The 20,672-nt window shown below is 41.6% G+C and overlaps 1 protein-coding gene across 4 annotated transcripts in view; it reads right to left on the bottom strand.

Annotated features, from left to right (window-relative positions):
* Nucleotides 1-20,672, bottom strand: part of b3gntl1 (UDP-GlcNAc:betaGal beta-1,3-N-acetylglucosaminyltransferase-like 1) — a 320,936-nt gene that overhangs the window by 24,946 nt on the left and 275,318 nt on the right. For all 4 annotated transcript variants that reach the window (XM_041217352.1, XM_041217353.1, XM_041217354.1 and 1 more), the window contains 2 exons: nt 13,186-13,321; nt 874-942 (listed from right to left, as the gene is read on the bottom strand). In XM_041217352.1, the coding sequence (XP_041073286.1) occupies nt 874-942; nt 13,186-13,321 (205 nt within the window). The remainder of the gene's footprint in view (nt 1-873; nt 943-13,185; nt 13,322-20,672) is intronic.

Genomic DNA, 20,672 nt, shown 5'->3' with positions numbered 1-20,672 from the left:
AATAGCGACCATGAAAGACTGGACCATCATAAAAACCCACCTGGTTCTCCTTCAGGGGAGAAAATCTGCTGTCCTTACCTGGTCTGGCCTCCAGACCCACACCAATTTGGTTGACTCTCAACTGCCCTCTGAAATGACCTAGCAAGCCACTCAGCAGTAGGTGGCTCAGCACCAACTACTCAAGGACAATTAAGGATGGGCAGTAGATTCTCTAGCCTTGCCAATGATGCACACATCCCAAGAACAAAGTTTAAAAAAAGAATTTTAGGTTAAAACTGAGATTTTTAAAAAAAAGGGAATTTCAGGTGTGATCATTTCAGGAATATGCTAATATCTCAGTCCAGTACCAAAAGTGACTCATGGAAGATGACCTTAGTGATTTCACAACCACAACCCCATTAGAAAATAATTTGCTGTAGATTAGAGGGCAATGTCATACACATTATGGTACTTTCAGTAAACAGTGTGTTGCTTTTTCATGTATGTCATGCTTCCTTATACAGTTCGTGAGCTATGAACACCAGCAGATAATAGGGGACAAAGTTGGAAGAAACGAAGAGCAGCATATGGAGGGTTTTCATTGCTTCACTCCCTTCACCCCCTCCCCGAACTGGGATTGGGAACAAGTTTATGGGGAAGTCATGGGGTAAACCTACGCCCAATCACTCTGTGGGTTTCGGGAAATCTAGCTCTTTAAGATCCAGACAGAATTAGAAAAAAATAACTGTCCATTGTAATATTACCATTTAAAGACTGAGGTGTTCTGAACAGTTGCACCGAAGGGATGTCGGAATGGGGTTCTGTGCTGTTGTACAGGTGCTTGTGTCAAACCCTGGAGTTTTATAAACAGTGTGCAAAGAGAGAAATTCCAACCTTTGACTCCTGATAAGTGTAGAAGCCCTTTGTTATCTTACTTTCATCCACATCACAAAAAGACACAGCCTGTAGAAAGCAGAAACCATAGTTAGCATTAGCTATGTATTAGCAATGTTACCTACAAACTTCAAATGTGACAGGGTGGGGACAGTGCTGCTATGGACAATCTTTATGGCAAGTTTTGAATTATCAACCCTTTTCCATCTATAGGTTTTAAGGAAGTGAATTCCTGAGTTCTTTGCATATTCAGTGGGATATTGATCGTAATATGTGATCATTGGAGCCAACAAGCAAACAAAAAAAACATCCAAAAGGTTTGTTTTTAATGAATATGTGTAAAGGTGAACTTTGTAATGCAAGCAGGGAACCTAGCCAGTATAGTATTGGTCAGAGCAAATCCAATGCTACCTCTCTGGCCTGTGCATTCCTGGAACCTGCTGGTGAACAGCTACAAGATGATGCATGTGCACAGAGAGAAGTGTTATTTGGACATAGAGAATAGGCCCATGTGATTTGTGACCTGCCTACCCCTTTGATCTTCCTGGACAATACGTTAGCCTTACTAGTTGCATTTACAGTGATTCTATCCCAAGAAAAAACTTGCACTTATATAGCTCCTTTCATGACCTCTGAACATCCCTTTTCAGCCAATGAAGTATTCTTGTACAGGGGAGAATGTTATATTGTAGGAAATTCAGCAGCCAATTTGCATATAGCAAGGTCCCACAAAGAACAATGCGATAATGACCAGAATATGGCTTGGGGTTTGAAGTCACCTCAAAAGAAGCTCCCCACAAAGTTTTGGTCATCCCAGGCTTTCTCTATTTTGATATCAGTTTAAGTTTGGCACCTTCTACGGGGAATATGTGGCATCTGTGAATGGGGCTGGCAGCAGGGAGATGGCGGATCAACCAATCAGATTGAAGAATCCTCATAGATGGCAAACCAGGAAATAAAATTATAAAATAAACTTACATCATTGTATAGAAAGTGGCATAAAGCTTGGGACATAAATGCAGGATTAAGAGAGAAACATAAATAGAAAAACACAAAAACTTGGAAATATTTAATTTTTTTTAAAAAGTCTGCTACATTGAATATCATCTGATGGCATGAGGATTCATACTGTTAAAATTAATTGTTCAGGTCCAGAGAGGTTATTCAGCAGTAATTATCAATTACTACATTAATAAAAACTCAGTTGCCCCTGCTTGAATAAGGCTTAAATTTATCACTGATGTTTAGTGTGATAATAGCAGGTAACTAGTTTAATTAGACATTTTAACAATGACTTCTGTGCAGATTCCATGTGTGAAGGCTGCGACAGGGCAGACTGTTGAGGAACAACGTGGCTGGAGCTTTATTGGCAAGACTAAAGTCCCACTGAGTCAAAAAGCGTGACCCATGCCCCTGGACGTGTGCAGCAGGACCACAGTGCCTCTTTTATTGGTGGCAACCAATCAAGAGGCCCGACAGCTCAGCAATGCCAGCGATAGAGGTGGCCGCCATTAAGGCTGCGGGGAGTAAGAGGTGTTGAGGTGCCCTTTGAAGGGGGGGGGGGTTCAAAATTTTTTACATTGCCGGGGCTGGCCCCAGTGATTGGAAGGCTGATCCCTCCAGGGCAGCGTGGAGCTGCAGTGGGGGAGAGGGTGGTGGTCTGTAGTACATGGGGCCTCTGGGAAGGATGGGAAGGAAGGTTGCCCAGCCACCCCCAATGGGAAGCTGCTTCAATGTACCTGGTGGTCTCCCCACACACAGAGGCACCCTTGACACCATGACAACTCTGCTGGGCACGTAAACTGGATAACAATTAGCCTGTTAATTGATTAATTAGCTTCCTGCCTCCAGTCAGTGAGTGGGTAAGTTGCTGCCATTCCCACCTTTTGGAATATCCCGTGACAGCAGAAAGATGAGAGACTTAATGGCCTCTGCCCTAATAATCCGGGAGGTGACAAAATTTCAGCCAGTATCTCTGACAGTGACTTCCTGATTTCTGCATTTAATGGTGCATGTGTGAATGCCAGTTGTTAATGTCAGTTTTATCCAGATTATGGGTGATTTCTGACAGCCTCAAAGTTGTTAGTACAGCAAAATCTGGGCCATTACATTTTAATGATGTGGTTTGAGGGGCAAATAGGACACCAGGAGGACTCCCCTGTTATTCGTTAACTGGTGTATGGCATATTTTGTATCCACTTGAGATAGCAGATAGGACCTTGGTTTAATATCTCATCTGAGAGATCGTAATTATGACAGTGCAGCACTCTCTCTATACTGCAAAGAAATGTCAGCTTACATTATATGCTCAATGTTCTGGAATGGGGCTCGAAACTGCAACCTTCTGACTCAGATGAGAGGGTGCTACCACTGGGCCAAGAATTCAAACTAATCTGCCAGATATAATGATCATTAAATGGTAAATTTAATTTGGACATCTTGATCCAAGACATTCTCAATAATACTAATTTTCTCTCTCAGGCAGGATTGAGGATGACTTGCTTCCACTGCGATTCAATGGGTTTTGAAATGGCTGATAAGTGCAAACTGAAGACTCTGCCACATGTGGGGCAGTTGGTACTTGAAGGGTTGGATAGATAGGTTGTTTGGCGCTTTGCGCTCTCCGTCTGATGCCTGGACTGTGTCTCTAATGTACTAGTGCAGTGAACTCTGCACATAAAACATTCAGGTTTGATAGGGTAGATGCTGAGAGGCTGTTTCCCCTGGCTAGAGCGTCTAGAACTAGGGGGTCATAGTCTTAGGATAAAGTGTCAGCTATTTAAGACTGAGATGAGGAGAAATTTCTTCACTCAAAGGGTTGTAAATCTTTGGCATTCTCTGCCCCAGAGAATATGGATGCTCAGTCATTGAGTATTTTCAAGACCTGTGGATTTTTGAACACTAAGGTTGTAAAGGGATATGGGACTTGGGAAGGAGATGGAGTTGTGGTCTTATTGAATGGCGGAGCAGGCTCGAGGAGCCAAGTGGCCTACTCCTGTATCTATTTGTTACATTCCCTCAGCTTCACACCATCATAGTCACGGATATTTGTTCCAATAATTGTTGGTATCCATGCTTGGTATCTGGGTTTCCCAGTCATGAGCCTAGTTCATTAGGCTACAATCCCATTCAAGTTTTATACTCATTCGCTTGAACGTGCCACTCCAATGCATACTGATGTCAAGTCACCATATGTAAAAGAATGGCCCCTTCTGGAACTTTCTATTACTTCATTAATATTTCCCTGCTAGACTTGTAAAGTCGGTAAATGAAGTTTAATTATAACCTGTATGCAAATGTTATAGATTACTTTATTATATTATACTCACAAACAGAACCTCAGAGCTGAGGCAACATTTGTTTTCAATTTAATTGTTTAATTCATAAATATTTTGTTTGCATTCTGCCTTTGAGATTGGTTTGAACTTTCTGTTTTTCACTAATAAGGCTGAAAAGTTAGGGAATTGCAGTGAACACTTGTCTAATTTCCATATTGAGGTAGGAAGTGGTGGTGTGTACTTCAAAGCGAGTAACAACTTTTATTTCTTTTCCTGATCCATTTGGAATAAGTTCAACAAACGTCTCAGTAGTGGGGCCATCTGCCAGAGAATGTTCTAATCCTTGGTCTTAGTCACTCGCCACTTTGATTCCTGCCTTCATTATCTCTACAGCTCTGATGTCTAATGGCACGCATGAATATTAGATTGAACAACTACATATAAATTTCTCAATGTGGGATAAAACATTCAGCTCAGCACTGCTAACTACAGCTTTGCACTGTGTTTCATGTAATAGGTTTTAATACAATATCTAAATACTTACATGCTGAGACCGATATCCTGAGTTGTTGTTGCTCAGTCCGTGTTAGCGAGCATGGAGTTTTCTGTCATTAGCCCATATTGGAAAACCTCAAGTTGCTTACGATTTTCTGATGTGCAGTTCTGGGTGGTTGAGGCTCCGCACTGCCTGTGCATATTTCAGGGATACTAACAAGGCTTACTATGGTAATTACTGACATGACACTGACAGAAATGTGGAATGTTAATTTGAAAGAGGATAAGGCCTTTTGGGTCAATGACCTGCATAGAAAGGCGCTTAATGAAATGACTGCCGAATTTGGTCATGTTTGGACAGGGATTTTTAAGGAAGAATTGTGCCTCACATGGCGTCATAAATTGTTCTAAGACCAATGGATGTTTGAAGTGTAGTGACAAATATGGCAGTCTAACTGCACATAGGGTCCCACAAACAACAAATGAATACACGACTAGGTGGCCTGTTAGTTGGAGATGCCACTTGAGGGAGCTATGGAGCCCATGATACATGGTTGGGGGGGTGGGTGGGGTGTTGGAATCCTTATTTTTCTTTGAAAAGTGCCGTAGAATCCTTCACATCCACCCAAGTTGGCAGATGGGGTCTTGGTTTAACATCTCAACTGAGAGACAAAGTGGCAACTCCAGCAGTACAGCACACCCTCAGTACTGTACTGGAGTGTCAGTCAAGATTATGTGCTCAATTCTCTGGAGCAGAACTTGAACCCACCACCTTTGAACTCAAAGTCAAGAGAGCTAACCTTGAGCCACAGCTAACCACTGTGGGCAAAGGACCTGAATTGCAAATTGCAGTTTGGTAATCTTTAGTGGGCTAAAGGTTACAGGCTGCCTGAAGAAGTGATGTAAAACACCAAGAGAAGTACAAAGTGCTTAGGGCAAATCAACAGCTTTATGTGGAAGGGGGGGAGGTGGTTGTTGGGGGAAATCATGCTGGGCAAATCTTCCCTGCATCCAACATTCAAATCTTATATAATCTGGACCAACAGACAAAGGTGACTTTAATCCAAAAACACAGCGTCAGTTTTCACATGGGGACCGAGTGGGGGAGTGGGGACTGACTGGATTGTTCTCTGGGGAGGTAGCATGGACTCAATGGTCTGATCAATCATCTTCTGTGCCATAAATGACTCTCTGTACGCTGATGACACTCAACTATACCTCACTATCGCCTCTCTCAACTCCTCCACTGTTGGAAAATTATCAGACTGCCTGCCAGTACTGGATGAACAGAAATGTCCTCCAAGTTAAATATTGGGAAGACCAATACCATTGTTTTTGATTGCCTCCACAAACCTCATTCCCTCGCTACTGACTCCATCCCTCTCCCTGCCAACAGTTTGAGGCTAAACCAGGCTATTTGCAACTGTGGTATCATTTTTGACCCTGAGGTGAGCTTCTGAATGCATATCCGTGCCATCATTAAGATTGCTTATTTCCATCTCTGTAACATCACCCAAGTCAACCCCAGTCTCAGCTCATCTGCTGTTGAAACGTTTATCCGTGTCTTTGTTATGTCTAGACTTGACTATTCTAGCACAGTTCTGGCAAGTCTCTCACAATCTACCTACCGTAACCATGAGGTCATCCATAATTCTGCTGCCTCTCCTTGCTCACACTAGGTCTCATTCACCCATCGCCTCTTTGCTCAGAGATATTGGCTCCTATTGAAGCAGTGCGTCAATTTTACAAATCCCACCATGGCCTCACCTCTCCCTTTCTCTGTAATCTTCTTCAGCCCACAACCCCCTGAAATATCTTTGCTCCTCTAAATCTGGTCTCTTGAGTATCCCTGATTTTAAATGCTCCAACATTTTCAGCTTCCCAAGTCCTGAGCTCTGGAATTCCCCCCTCTTCCTCTCCACCTCTCTACCTCTCTTTCCTCCTCTCATATGCTTGTTAAAACCTAACTCTTTGACCAAGCTTTTGTTCACCTGCCCTAATTTTGCCCTATGTGGCTTGCTGTCAAATTCTGCTTTATAACACACACGCAAAACACTTTGTGACTTTTTTGTTTTACAAATTTTGCTCAGTATTTCAGAACTTGAATATTGCTGATAGAAAAGAGACAAGCTGTCAAAACTTTTTGTCTTGCACTCATCAGGACAGACACAAGAATGCCAAATTTCAAAGTTGGCAACAACTTATATGGCATGAGGAAAGGGTGCTGATTGATTGGCAAGTGGACTGATTTGTTGAGGCATTGCCATGGCGAGTGCACCAAGGGAACTGTTGTCCCCTATGTTTTTGTTTAATCCAAAGAAGGCACAATACCTGGACATGTTCCTTTTGCCTGCAGAGGCCGGGTTCCAGCCTGTGAATATATGTAACTTCTAGCAAGCGTAAGTGAGTCACATTGCGAGCCCAAATGATCTTTAATTGGCTGTTTGTGTAATTCTTGGCACAAAGATTGGGATTGCTCAGAAAGTGCTGTACAATCATGGAATCATATCTAATGTTAGACATTATGTTTTGAATTTTGCAAGCACGGGCTGGTCGAGTATGGTCAGTACTCTGCCTGTTGCGAAGAGCCAAAGGGATGTGCTGTTTATTATGATACATCAGTCATTGGGACATATGGTCTACTAACCTGGCGTCACACCAAAACTGAAATTCATATATCACATTACTCATTCCTGTAGCAGGAAGAGTATTTTCTTGGCTTGACGGCAGCATCCTGTTAGTGGAAAATACCACTTATGTTGCTACTATGTAGTAGCAGCATGAAACAGCTAGCTTCACCTGTTGCTCAAATCTTTGAGATATGTTACCCTTCCCTGATAATCTGAGGTAGACAGGACATTTTTCAGGTCTGGAAGTGGTGGCCTTAGGCCCGTGTGAGTGTGCACAATACAGCAAGCAATGATCTGATCGGGGTTGCTGTTAACCCACAGTTCCCTAGTGCATTCTCCATGGCAATGCCTCGACCAATCAGAGTTGACTTGCTGATGAATCAGCACCCCTTTTTTCATGCAGGATAAATTCCTGCTCCTTTTGAGGTTTGGTATTCTTGTGGATCTGTCCTGACGAGTGCAAAACAAAAAGTTTCAACAGCCTCTCTCTTTTCTCTGCAATACTTTTGTTAACGTTAAAGGTAACATATGAATGGAAGTTGTTGTTGGAAGACCCAGTTCCTTTGGCTTGGAACAAATATGCCATCAGTAATCTGAGGGCTTTCTGGTGATAAGATGTCAAATGGTATCAATATTTAGAACAGACTTAGAAATACTTGTTGAAAGACAGTTATAATTGTAATTACTAAATCATGGATCACCACCTCTGATTTTAAACATTACTTAAAATTTAAGATGAAGGATCTTATTAAAATGAATAAAATGTGTCTTATTTTGAACCTTTATCAATTAGGCAGATTTTCAAGATGCTTCCTTATTTTTTATTTTCTACTTATTTTCACTGCCTTGTGTGATGCTATTGTACTAACAAAATCTGCACTTGCTTCATATATTAAAGCTCAAAAGAGAAAGAGAATCCAGGGAGGTAAAACAGTAAACACCTAGCTCTTAATCAGGAGACCCGAGTACAGATCCAGACTTTAATGGATTTAAACTCAGGATCATAAAGGATGAGACACCCCAGAGGGAAGCCACTCGATCCATCATGCCCTGTCAGTGGCCTGCAATTTTTTCCCTTTCAAGTACCTATCCCAATTAGTTTTTAAAAGTTGCAATTGACTCCGCTTCAACCATCCTTTCAGGCAGTACACAACTTCCTGGGTCAAAAAGAAACCTCCCCACCTTGACCCTATGTTCTCTGGAGTTTGGAAGAATGAGAGGTGATCCCTTTGAAATGTACAAGAGTCTGAAGGGGTTTGACAGGGTGGGCACTGAGAGATCGTTTCCACTGGTCAGGGAGTCTAAAACACGGAGCACAGTCTCAGGATAAGGGGCTGATCCTTTAGGATTGAGATGAGGAGAACTTACTTCACTCAAAAGGTTGTGAAACTTTGGAATTCTCTATTCTGGAGGGATGTGGATGCACCATTGTTGAATATGCTTAAGGCCGAGGTCAATTTTTGGTCTCTCACGGAATCAAGGGAAATGGCATGAAAATGGAGTTGAAACCCAAGATCAGTCATGATCATGTTGAATGGCAGAGCAGACTTGAGGGGCCATTTGGTCTACTCCAGCTCCTATTTCTTGAGTCTGGCTCTTTGGTCAATGAATTTGATTTCCCTAAATTGGCCCTTTCTATTAATTCTCCTGAGGCTGCTTTTATAATAGAGTGGTTGACCACTTCACCAGGGCAGGGGGAGGGAGATTAAGCTGAGGGAGTAAAAGTCCAGCCCACCACTTGAACATCAGCATGGAATCTTGACCGTGGTAAGGAAGAAGCCTTTGACGCAGCTGATCAAATCTTCATGGCTGAAGCAGGGAGCCTAGTGGTGGGAGGTAAATCCAAAAAGTAGGGGAAACATAAACAACCACATTTTAAAAGGGTAGAATATTTTAGTTGCTTTTTAAATTTTATGGGCAAACATGGTACAGCCATACCTTTATATAACATAGATTGTTGCGAACAACTCCTTGTGTGTTAATGTTTTCTTTCTGCCAAGAAATCTGATGAATCATAGATACAGTAAAACAAGAGACTGTTCCTTGGTCTATTAGAGAAATGTAATGACTGTAGATTGTCAGGTGGTGAAAGTGCAGCCAGGTCCTGGAATCCAGCCACAGACCAGTGCAGGTTCATTTAAACTAGCCACAGCACAGAATGAATAAGTGCTGTGAGTAAGACACATTCATTAACACTGGAATGTGCAGCATATAGTTAAACGTCATATAACATTACACAAGTTAGACTGTGTAGAAGGATTCTGATGGTATGTCCTGGAGAAATGGTGTGTGCTATATCTGAATTTGGATCTATTTGTCTGCTCTGACGTCAGGTAGGCTAGAGTTTGTATAGGTCAGTTAAGGGCAGGAATTTAAATTACTTTCCGTACATTTGGGCCATTAAAGTACCTATGGAATTGCTTTAATGCTGCAAATTTCAGACAGTATCACTCTGCATAAAATCTAAGTCATTAAAAAAGTGACCAAATCATTCTCAGAATCAAAAATTGGGAAAGGAGCAGGTTAAAAAGTCATGTCATTAGTGGAAATTAGTCAAATGTTATCCATTTTCTGCATGTACTTTATTTCTGGTACAGTTGGTAGCTGGAATGAATACTTTAATTGAATGATCCAAATCTGAAGCCAAAGCAAACACTGGCCATTGGGAGGGACTCCTTAAGGCACCAGGAAAAACAGACAGGCGCCTTTATGTTCCTTATGTACGGTACAGGTATGTATGAAAGCCCAGAACAAGACAAAGTAATTCAGTCTGCTTTCCAAACACTATGCAGTCTGCTCTAAAATGGATTCTATCCCTATTAGGTAATATTTTGACAATAAATTCTGTACCTACTGTATATCATCTTTATTTCCATTATTCTACAAAGAACATTTGCATGGCCCAAATATGCTGGGACCATTCTGTCCCATGGGATACTTAACCATTTCTATTAATCACTATGGTCCTCAATCTCAACCTTGACCAGATATTCATCCAGATCCAAACAGTGCATAATTTTGATACAGCATTTCCTCTCGAGATTCAGATGCTTGGGGTTAGTACTGTGTTCATAATGTTCACTGACCAACATATGCCTGCTGCTCAGGAGAAATCTCTGGTCCTGAGAAAGAAGGCTGAGAGGAAAATTCCACACGTCAGATTCCCAGTGTACATAGGACCATAGACATGATGGCTGCCTTTCAAGGTTAAAAACCTGAAGATATGAGCGGCTGGAGATGTGCTGGGGGCGATGCTTCAGTGCCATCTTCCACGAAACAGTAGGGCAGTTTGTGCTTGTCACTCCTCATATCCTGATCTCAAGTTTTGTGAGTGAATGTTACGTGCTTTCCCAAAGGAAGGGAAAACTGAACATCATCTAATAACTGGGACCCTGTTGGTTAGCTGAAGAATGTCACAGATACAGACAACTGATCATCAATTTGGTCAAGGAATTACCAATGTCATTGGGAGGCCAAAGAGGTGGAAACATAGGTGGGTCAGGAAGAGGGAAACAAAACAGGGAAGAATATTTTGCCATTGTACCAGCTGGTTGGTTGCCTGTACTCTTAAGTCAGAAAGTCAAGGGTTTAAGCCCCACAATGGACTTCAGCACATAATCCAGGCCGACATTTCAGTGCTGTACTGTGGCAACACTACATTGATTGAGGTGCCAGTTTGTTAATAATATGGCAAACCAAAGCCCTGTCTGCCATTTCCAGGTGGATATAAAAGATCTTGATAGAAGTTTTCAAAATAATGAGGGGCCTGGACAGAGTAGATAGGGAGAAATTGTTCTCACTCATAAATGGATTGAGAACCAGAGGGCACAATTTTAAATTGTTTTGCAGAAGAAGCAAATACGAGGTGAGAAAAAAACTTTCACACAGTGCGTAGTTAGGGGTTGGAATGCACTGCCTGGATGTGTGGTGGAAGCAGGTTCAAATGAAACATTGAAGAGGGCATTGTTTCTATTTAGATAATCATCCAATGTGCAGGGTTATGGGAAAAAGACAGGAGATCGGTACTAAGTTAAAATGCTTAGAGAGCCTGTGCGGACACGATGGGCCAAATGGCCTCCTTCTACACTGTAACAATTCTGTGATTCTGTGATCCCATAGCACTATTGAAGAAGGGCAAGAAATTCTCCTGGTGTCCTGATCAGCAATCATCCTCTAATCAACACCACCAAACGCTGAGTGCTATATTTATCCACATAACAACAAGTGCAGTTCAGAAGTGATTCACTTGAGTGTTTGAAGAGATTCAGAAGATATGAAAGGCACTATTGTATGCTCCTTTTTTCTTTGTACATTTTATCTCATGTTAGCTATTAGGAGCAGTCAGTTTTCATTTAACTAAAATTTAATAATGTTACAATTAAATAGTGAATCACATGGATTGATAATTGCAAACACCATGAGCCTAATGAATTTTCTGCAGTTTTTTTTAAATGGTAAAACTTTGTTCAGTTGTTTTAAATATGGAGCAGAACTCTTGCCTGTAACATGGCAAGAACAAAACAGAAATGTGCAGCTCTGGTCATTTTATTGCAATGTTATCCTGCTACCCACTTTTCACAAGTAGCTTTTTTTTAATGTAACCGTTCATAAATCTAAAGAAGGCCATTTGTATTTTTTGTTTTGAATTGGTTCTCCGTCATTGAATATAAAGCAAATAGGCCCTTTTTAAAATTCAGATCTAAAATGGCTCAGATGTTATTACTGAATCACTGTGGCACTGCACATTTCTGGTGCTTTAGCAGAACAACTCAGAACTTTTAACACAGTAAATTATCCAAAGATGCATTCCAGAGGCACGAAGAAAATGAATGCTGAAATAAAGATTAGTACAATGCACAAATTCACTTTTAGTTATAATGCACATTCTGCTGCACTCAGATCTAAAGCTGAAGTTCCCATATTAATATCCAGATTTCATGGGAACATATAATGGATTAAGTAAGACTGGGGTTGACTTTGACTTTCACTGCTGAACAGAAGACTGGCGGTAACATATCAGCTCAACGAATTCAGTAGAAAGGCAACATCAACAACGACAACTTGCCTTTATAGAGTGCCTTGAATGTAGTGAAGTCATCCCAATTTGTTTTTTAATTCATTCATGGGAAGAGGGCATCACTGGCTGAGCTACCATTTATTGTCCATCCCTAGTTGCCCTTGAGAAGATGGTTGTGAGCTGCCTTCTTGAATTGCTGCAGTCCACGTGGTGTAGGTACACCCACAGTGAGACTTTGTAGAGGTTGGATACAACTGATTGGCTTCCTAGGCCATTTCAGGGGGCATTTAAGAGTCAACCACATTGCTGTGGATCTGGAGTCACATGTAGGCCAGATCAGGCAAGGATGGCAGAATTGTACTTCACGGACACCTAACCAGACAAAAATTGACACTGAACCAAAGTTGGGGCTGTCAGGGCAGGTAATCAAAAGTTTGGCCAAAGAAGAAGGTTTTAAGAGTATAGCAGAGGACAAAATAGCTGATGTAGAAGACTCTAATGTGGTCACTCGATCCACTGCCACTAGTTTTCTGCTTAATGGAGAAAGTTAAAATTTAACCTGTCATATTTTCATATTATTGGACCTTCCCAGCAGTGAAAGTTGGTTTGGGAGGAGTGATGCCTAACTTGTTCATACAGTATTAGCTCTTAACTAACAAATGAAATAGCATCTACTTTGACAAGAAGAAAAAGGAATCAAATTGGAACTATAAATGCTAATTTACAGTATTCTTCATCACTCAGTAGCAGGAGACAAGTATGTTGCTAAACAACGTTTTTGTTCCAACAATTGTCCATAAATCTACAAAAGGTGCGGCAAGTCTGAATAAAATATTTGATAATTATTTCATTATTGTTGACCTTTAATGATTGCATTTTTGCTTAAACATACCTTTTTCTGATTGGTTGCTGAAAGACTTCTGTACAACTTCCTACCCTGTTTCCCAGCATTCCAGATTGTAAATAAAGACCAACGACTTAGAACTCGCTCTTCCAGGAACCTCACACGATTCTTCCAAATGGTTTCCCTAATGAGATAAAGCAGGAATGAATCACATTCATTATAGTCATGATAACCTCCAGTGTTTGACAGTGTAAAGGCCTCTGAAACAGTAATATTACCAACGTGCCTCATGATGTACTGCCTTGCAGACTGTGGGCAGAATTTAGCCCTTGATGGGCGTGCGGGCAAAGTGCTGTCTCAGGGAGACCAGTGACAGTCCGAAAAACTTTAAAAATACAAAAATTAAAAAATTATTAACATGTCCCCCTCATGTGACAATGTCACACGAGATGGGACATGTTAAAAAATATGACTAAAACTTTATTAAACTTTTTAAAAACAGACATGAAACTTCATCCCGCCAGTGGATGAGGTTTCATGTTTTTTCAGAAGCCCGCCGGGGCTCCTGGCCTGCCCGCCAGCCTTAAGGTTGGACGGGCGGGTCCTTTAATTACTTTAATTAGCCTGTCAATGGCCTCAATTGGCCATTGACAGGTCGGCGGGCGGACAGCTGATCTCGCTGTCCGCCAGCCTTCCTAAACATTTAAAGGGACCGGGATGACGTCGGGGGTTCCTCCGGACATCATCCCGCATCATTCTCCCATCGGCAGGCAGGCCCCGTCCCCAAATCGCCGAGGGGAAAATCCTGGCCAGTGCTCGCATGTAATCAGACACAAGAGCAGGGGGTTCATTTAGGTTTGAGTCTACTATCGGAGTACACTTTTAGGGATACTTTTTAAACTCTGGTAATGATTCATATTCTAACAGAAACTTCGCCAAAATAAACCAACATTGGTTTCTTTTTATTTATTTTATGATAAATAGTACAATAACTTTCCTAAAGAAAGTAGCAGTCTAGAAAGAACACTGGATGACAGGTTTGATGCATACTGATAGACCTTACTCAACCACTGGGATTGAGCTAAATCTTCTTGGTTCCAAACACACAAGATAAATATTTCCCAACATACACACAGTCATTTATTCAGCACTACTTTCTGAAAATGTTGTTTTTGGTGCTCAGCAACAGTCAGGACTGTGAATACTGATTCATGTGTTCTCCTTAACATTGAAATGTGGGCCAAAAGCATACTGATTCTGTAGCCGTGCTCAATGGGTCTCTTTGTACTTGCATCATAAACCAGGAATGCTCTGATTTATAAATCAGTTGCTAGGGATCGGTACCTGGAAACAGTGCTAAGAAAAAGAACCTTGATCTGCGCTTCTGTAGATTCCTGTGGTTCTTTTTTTAATATACTGAACTTTCTGAAATTTCACTGGAATGATGATTTTGTTTCGATTGAGGGTCAGTGTTCTATTCAATACATTAGGATTTTAGACCGTCCAAGAGCTCCATTCAGATGAGGTTTCACCTTATTCAATGTGGTGGATTTGCATAATTCTGGGCTACCCAGTTGTGAACTACATTTAAGGCAGTCACAGGTTTTTGCAATGACCCATCACTCTGGTGAAATGATTGTGTTCAAGCCAGCTTTTATAGTTATCATTGACTCTGCATGTACAATGAAATGACATAGGCAGCCAGACTAATTCCGAAGGCTAATGTTGTGAAACTCAAATACTTACCTCAGAGTTTGGGAACTCTAGTTCCCTGCAGGCCTTGGGACTTCTGCACGTGGCTGGGAATTGGCCACATGCGCACAGCTCAAGTCGTTTTTGTTTTGTTTTCTTGTCTCCTGCACTGACCAGGAGATGGTTGCACACGCGCAGCTCGTTGATTTCACACATGCGCTGGCTGGGAGAGGGCCGCACAGGCGCATTTCGTCCATTTTTACATCCTTCAGCCAGGAACCGGCCCTGTGCACTCGTGCTGAAGAAAAGAAGGAGAAAAGTGAAGCAGCGTGGCCTGAAGAGGAGCACCGTTGCAGGGAGAGTGTCCCAGGGAGCAGGATAGGGGGAGGGGGACAGGGAGAGGTCCCAAACCAAGAAGCAGGTCCCACACAAAGGAGTGCGACAGAAACAGATCCCAGAAGACAGTCCTAGGTAAAGGATAATGATGGAGATCAGAAGTAGATCCTGTTAAACAGGGAAAGGAGCAGAGCAATCAACTCTGATTAAAGAGAGAAAGGGCTACAGGGTGCAGGCTTGAAGCAAAATAGGCCCAAGAGAAGCCCTGAAGATCCGAGAGTGTAGCCAAATGTTGGTGACACTGTGTTGCAGGCCGTAAGGGCAAAGGTACCCCTTTGGAGCAGTGGTGTTCTGCTTGGCATGGTCAAAGATTTGAAATTGTGCTTGGAAGGTGAAGCTTGAGCGTAGGTGGAAATCCAGGGGTAAGGAATCTCAGGAGGTGAGATTGAAACCCTGGAAGTGGATTCTTGTTGAAGCTGTCCAAGTGGGAGTGACTTTTGGGAGAGAGTTCCAAGGCAAGTTCTTCAAACGTGGAGATTGGAAATCCTCGTGAGAAAGACAGAGCTTCAGCGAGAATGGTTGGCTCACGGTGTGACAAGCTTTTGGGTGGGTTGTTGAGAAATCCATAGAACCTGCTTTGGTCACATCTGTAATTTACATTGGAGTGTGGTGTGTCTGAACATGATTCGTCAGTTGGTTCACATGTACTGCCTGCTTACCCTGAGTATTAGAGTATAAGGAGGATATGGTAAATTGTTTTATTTTTCCAAATTTGTAGGTGTCTGTAAAGGTATAGCTGGGGTGAAGGAATACTCGAATCATTTTTTTTGTCCTTGCATTGAAATCTTTTCAATATTTTTGTCTGGTGTAATGCAGTTCATTCTTCTTGTTCAATAAATGTTTTATTCATTAAATAATGTTTCATTTATTAAAAATGTTTGAAGTTCATCAACAGACTCCTGTGAGTTTGTTCAGTAACTTTCCTCCACGGTTTCAAAAAAATATAAGTTAGGACCTATCAAGCCAGGTTTCACTCTGGGATCTGACTTGCCCAGTATTAACATCCGCTGGGATCATAACACTTATTGTAAGACATTAATAATGGCAGGACTACAAAATATCTCATGCTGTTTATATGTAAGGTTCTTGCTAGAATGAAGCAGGGATCAACAGTCAATGGTGTAAATCTGAGAGGGTAAGCATTCATGATCCGTGCATGGTGATCTCACACCAGCATGTAAAATAAACCATACCAGATTGATTCCATGCTAGCATTGGATTAGAGGCCTGCAAATATGCTGCTTGCTCCAAGTATCTTCCTTCATTGAGTCAATGTTGATTTTTGATGGGAAAAAAATGTAACTGTAGTAAAGGAACATCTACAATTACCAACCAACTCATCATGCCTCTCAGGATATCACAAAATGCCTCACATACAGTGAGGTAAATGTCGAAGGCAATGTGGACATTTAATCTCTCTTTAATAGTGTTGGTTGAGTGAAGAATGTTCACCAAAGAGAGATTTTTGGTCTTCTACATTTTGTGCTATGGGAGCTTTTAGGATCAACTTGATCAGGCTTTGGGGTCTCGGCTTAATGCCTCATCCAGAAGATTGCATCTCCAACAGTGCAGCACTATCTCCCGACTGTACTGAAGTGTTATTGTTGCTACTGCGTGTTTGCTGCAACTCAGCAAATTTGAGCTTTGAGACAACTGAGTGCCTGTATCATTGCAAAATCTTCCAAAATCCCTTCCAAAGCAACAATAACAGCAATGGAACCAGAAGTCACAAAATTAACAAAAACTCTAGGAAAAGCTGGGTAATGAGGAACAGCCCACAGCGCTGGACAATCATAGCTGAAAAGAGTAGGAAAGAAGATCAGATCAATCAATAGTGTTTAGGTGAGTTTTAAAAGCCTGAAGCTTGTTGGGAGAAGGGAAAACTATGGCAGATAAAGAGATTCACAGTTTTAAATTTGCCGAAAGTTAAATATTGTGTTGGAACCTATGCAACGAACCTTGACTGCAATACAGTGAGGATGACATTCAATGGCATTACCATCGCTAAATCGCCCACTATCAACATCTTGGGGGGGGTTACCATTGACCAGAAACTGAACTGGACTAGCTATATAAATACTGTGGCTACAAGAGCAGGTCAGATGCTAGAAATCCTATGGTGAATAACTCAACTCCTGACTCCCTAAAGCCTGTCCACCATCTAAAGGCACAAGTCAGGAGTGTGATGGAATACTTCCACTTGCCTGGATGAGTGCAGCTCCTACAACACTCAAGAAGCTTGACACTATCCAGGACAAAGCAGCCCATTTGATTGGCACCTGTTCCATAAACATTCACTCCCTCCACCACAGATGCACAGTGGTAGCAGTGTGTACCATCTACAAGATGCACTGCAGGAATTCACTAATGCTTCTTAGACAGCACCTTCCAAACCCATGACCACTACCGTCATGAAGAACAAGGGCAACAGACGTGTGGGAACACCACCACCTGGAAGTTCCCCTCCAAGTCACTCACCATCCTGACTTGGAAATATATCGCCGTTCCTTCACTGTCGTTGGGTCAAAATCCTGGAACTCCCTTCCTAACAGCACTGTGGGTGTACCTACATCACATGGGCTGCAGGGTTTTCAAGAGGGCCATTCACCAATACCTTCTCAAGGGCAGTTGGGGATGGGCGATAAATGCTGGCCAATCAACAACGCCTACATCCCATGAATGAATTAAAAAAATTATGCAGGCTGTATGCAATGTGAAATAATCAACCTTAATATTAACTACAAAACAGGATCAATGCACTAATCCCACCTCAGAACGATTATACTGATCTCACTGTTTCTTTAGCGGGCGAGGTTAACAAGTCCACTTTCACAAACTGCAGGCGCTCTTTTATTATAAAAATAGAACATACAACCTCTCCATTGCTAATCAGTCTATTGCTCTTGCCTATCTATGACAAGGCAATTGGCTGCAGTCAGAGGTTTCCTGGCTGTGGATGTCTTCAGGCAACAGTATTAAGTTTTGCAGGTGAAGTTAATTAGTTCCAGATGTTGAACTGGTCAATTTCTGGTCAGTTTCATAAATTCTCATATTGATTCTAACCAGCCAGATCACGTCTGCCAAATTAGTCAAGTCATATCCAGATGCCTTGTTGCAGTAAATTTGATACCTTTCTTTTCACTAATCAATAACCATTTTCTTTTAGGATAAAAATATTCTAAGGCCTTCTTTATTGTCACATTATTTGTTATTTGGAAGGCTTTTGGGACATTATTTATTTTGAAGGACATTGCCCATTAATAGGCCACACAAACTCTTAAATTCTGACATTATCATTGCAAAGGTCAGCCATTGCAAATATTGATAATATTTGGAGAAAAACAGAAGCATTGATTGCAATAATAATGGAGTATTTCTTACAGTGAACACATACTCCAACGTTACATATTTTTAAAAAAACAGTGAACTTCAGGGGAAATATGTGAGACTTAAGTCTGAATGATGTACGCTGAAAATAATACAGGCCTAGAAGTTAACTTGAGCATTTTTGCCATCGTTAATATTTACAGCTGTTAAGAGCAACCTGTATTGCTGAGATGCTGACATTTCTTTTTGTTTCATTTAATTCAGCAGTGTGAATGAAATAATCAAATTGTCTTATTAATCAGAATCTAATGTGATTTTGGGCCTACATTTTTTAAAATGGAATTTACTAGGAACAAAGCATTGGAAAAATAGGGCTGGATTAAACCCCAGTGGCTTTCAGCTGAGCAGTGACAAAGTTGAACCTAAAACACAATCACAGGCTGAGGTTTGAGGCCTGGAACACAACCAGGCATTAGCTTCATGCCACCAGTCAGCTGCCTGCCCGTAAAGAGAGAAAAGAAGCAGCTGGCTGGCGGGGTGGGAGTGAAAGTTCAAGTGAGTTGCAGGCTAACGGCGAGTGCTAAAGAACTGCTTACCGCCAAGCAGATAAGTCACAGTGAGAGAGTATTGGGATGGCCTCAAGGCAGGGAAGGGAAGATGAGGTGACAGAAGGTGAAAGTAGGCGGGGGGGGAGGGGGGGGGTGGTCCAAAGCAAGAGAAGTTGCAATTGCCCTTTTGGGGCCCAGGGAAGTACTCTGGAGGGTCTCCTTATCTTCTGGATACTTGTTGAGCTGCCTTTATTTGTTGGGAAATCCGTGCCACCATTTCACAGGGTAGGTCAGCGCTAACCATAGTGATAGAGGTCCAGAGACACATTTTGGTATATATATTCGGGTGAGGACAGCTGGTCCCATTCCGTAAAGGACACGGGTGAACCAGTTCGGTTTTTACAACTTTCCAGTAGCTTCGTGATCACCATTACAGTTACTAGCTTTTTTTCTTATTAAGTTTAAAATGTAATTAATTAGTTGAATTCAATTCACAACCTTCCACAGTGGGATTTTAACTCACGTCTCTAGATCATTAGTCCTGGCCTCAGGATTACTAACCAGATAACATAAGCACTATGTACTGTGCCCATCAACATGAGTTGGCTGTAAGCCCCAAGGTTTAACAGCTCACTTAAACTCGCTGTCTAATCTCACAAATAAATTTAAAGTGGCCATTCTGGTGAGATGTTCGGAGTGCTGGGAGCATTTTCAGGACTATTTTGTTCTGGCAGGAATTAGTACCTTAAACCATAGAGGAGCTGAGGGAAAAACACATAAGAGAGAAGCCATGAGTTTCTGGTGGGGAGAAAACAGGGAGGAAGGAAAGGAGGTGGCAGGTTAATCCAAGAAGCGGAATGGAAAATGATATGGAAGAAACTTGTTCTAAAAACTCCCAGCAGGCAGGAAAATCTAAAAGTGTGATTGGTTATACTGAACAAAAGCTAGTTACAAATCTACTTGGTCTACTGTCAACTGTCACAAAGCAATACTATACAATGATAAATTTATAAAAATTATTATAGCTAGGTCAGAGTAATGCCAAACCGATTTCAATGAGAAGTGACAACTACTGGCTATAAGTGGTGTAGTAGCTTAAAGGAAGCAAAGTTTGACAACTTTGACCTTCACTTGTATTTCCCTGTGTTTAACTTGAGATTCTTCACACTGCCTCCTACACTAACTCATTCTTTTGCAGAGCATTAAAGATGTGACATTCTGTACCTCCCTCAGGACTTCCTATGCTTCAACAATCTTGATGTCCTTGAGATCCGAACTTGGCCACACCTAATCGCTAATTCCTGATTACATTTATCCTCCCTTATTGCTCTTTTCAAGCCTTTTGTTAAAAAAAAAGCCATGATTTTTAAACAGAACATAATGTAAACAAAAGGATTAACTTGAGTATTTATAGTAGACCAAGAAGGCCATTTTAAGAAGGGAAACAGCATTTGTAGTTTTAAGGGTTAAAATGGGGCACCAGGACCAAAAATGACAAGGGGAGCTCTGGCCCATTTTCAGAATAATAAATGATTGCTCTTCTATGCAGAAGACAGAAGTTGAAAGGAAAGT

Source organism: Carcharodon carcharias, chromosome 22 (assembly GCF_017639515.1).
Source record: "Carcharodon carcharias isolate sCarCar2 chromosome 22, sCarCar2.pri, whole genome shotgun sequence".
NCBI classification, from domain to species: Eukaryota; Metazoa; Chordata; class Chondrichthyes; order Lamniformes; family Lamnidae; genus Carcharodon; species Carcharodon carcharias.
The sequence above is the reverse complement of the archived record's forward strand: the minus strand, read 5'-3'. Positions and strand labels throughout refer to the sequence as shown.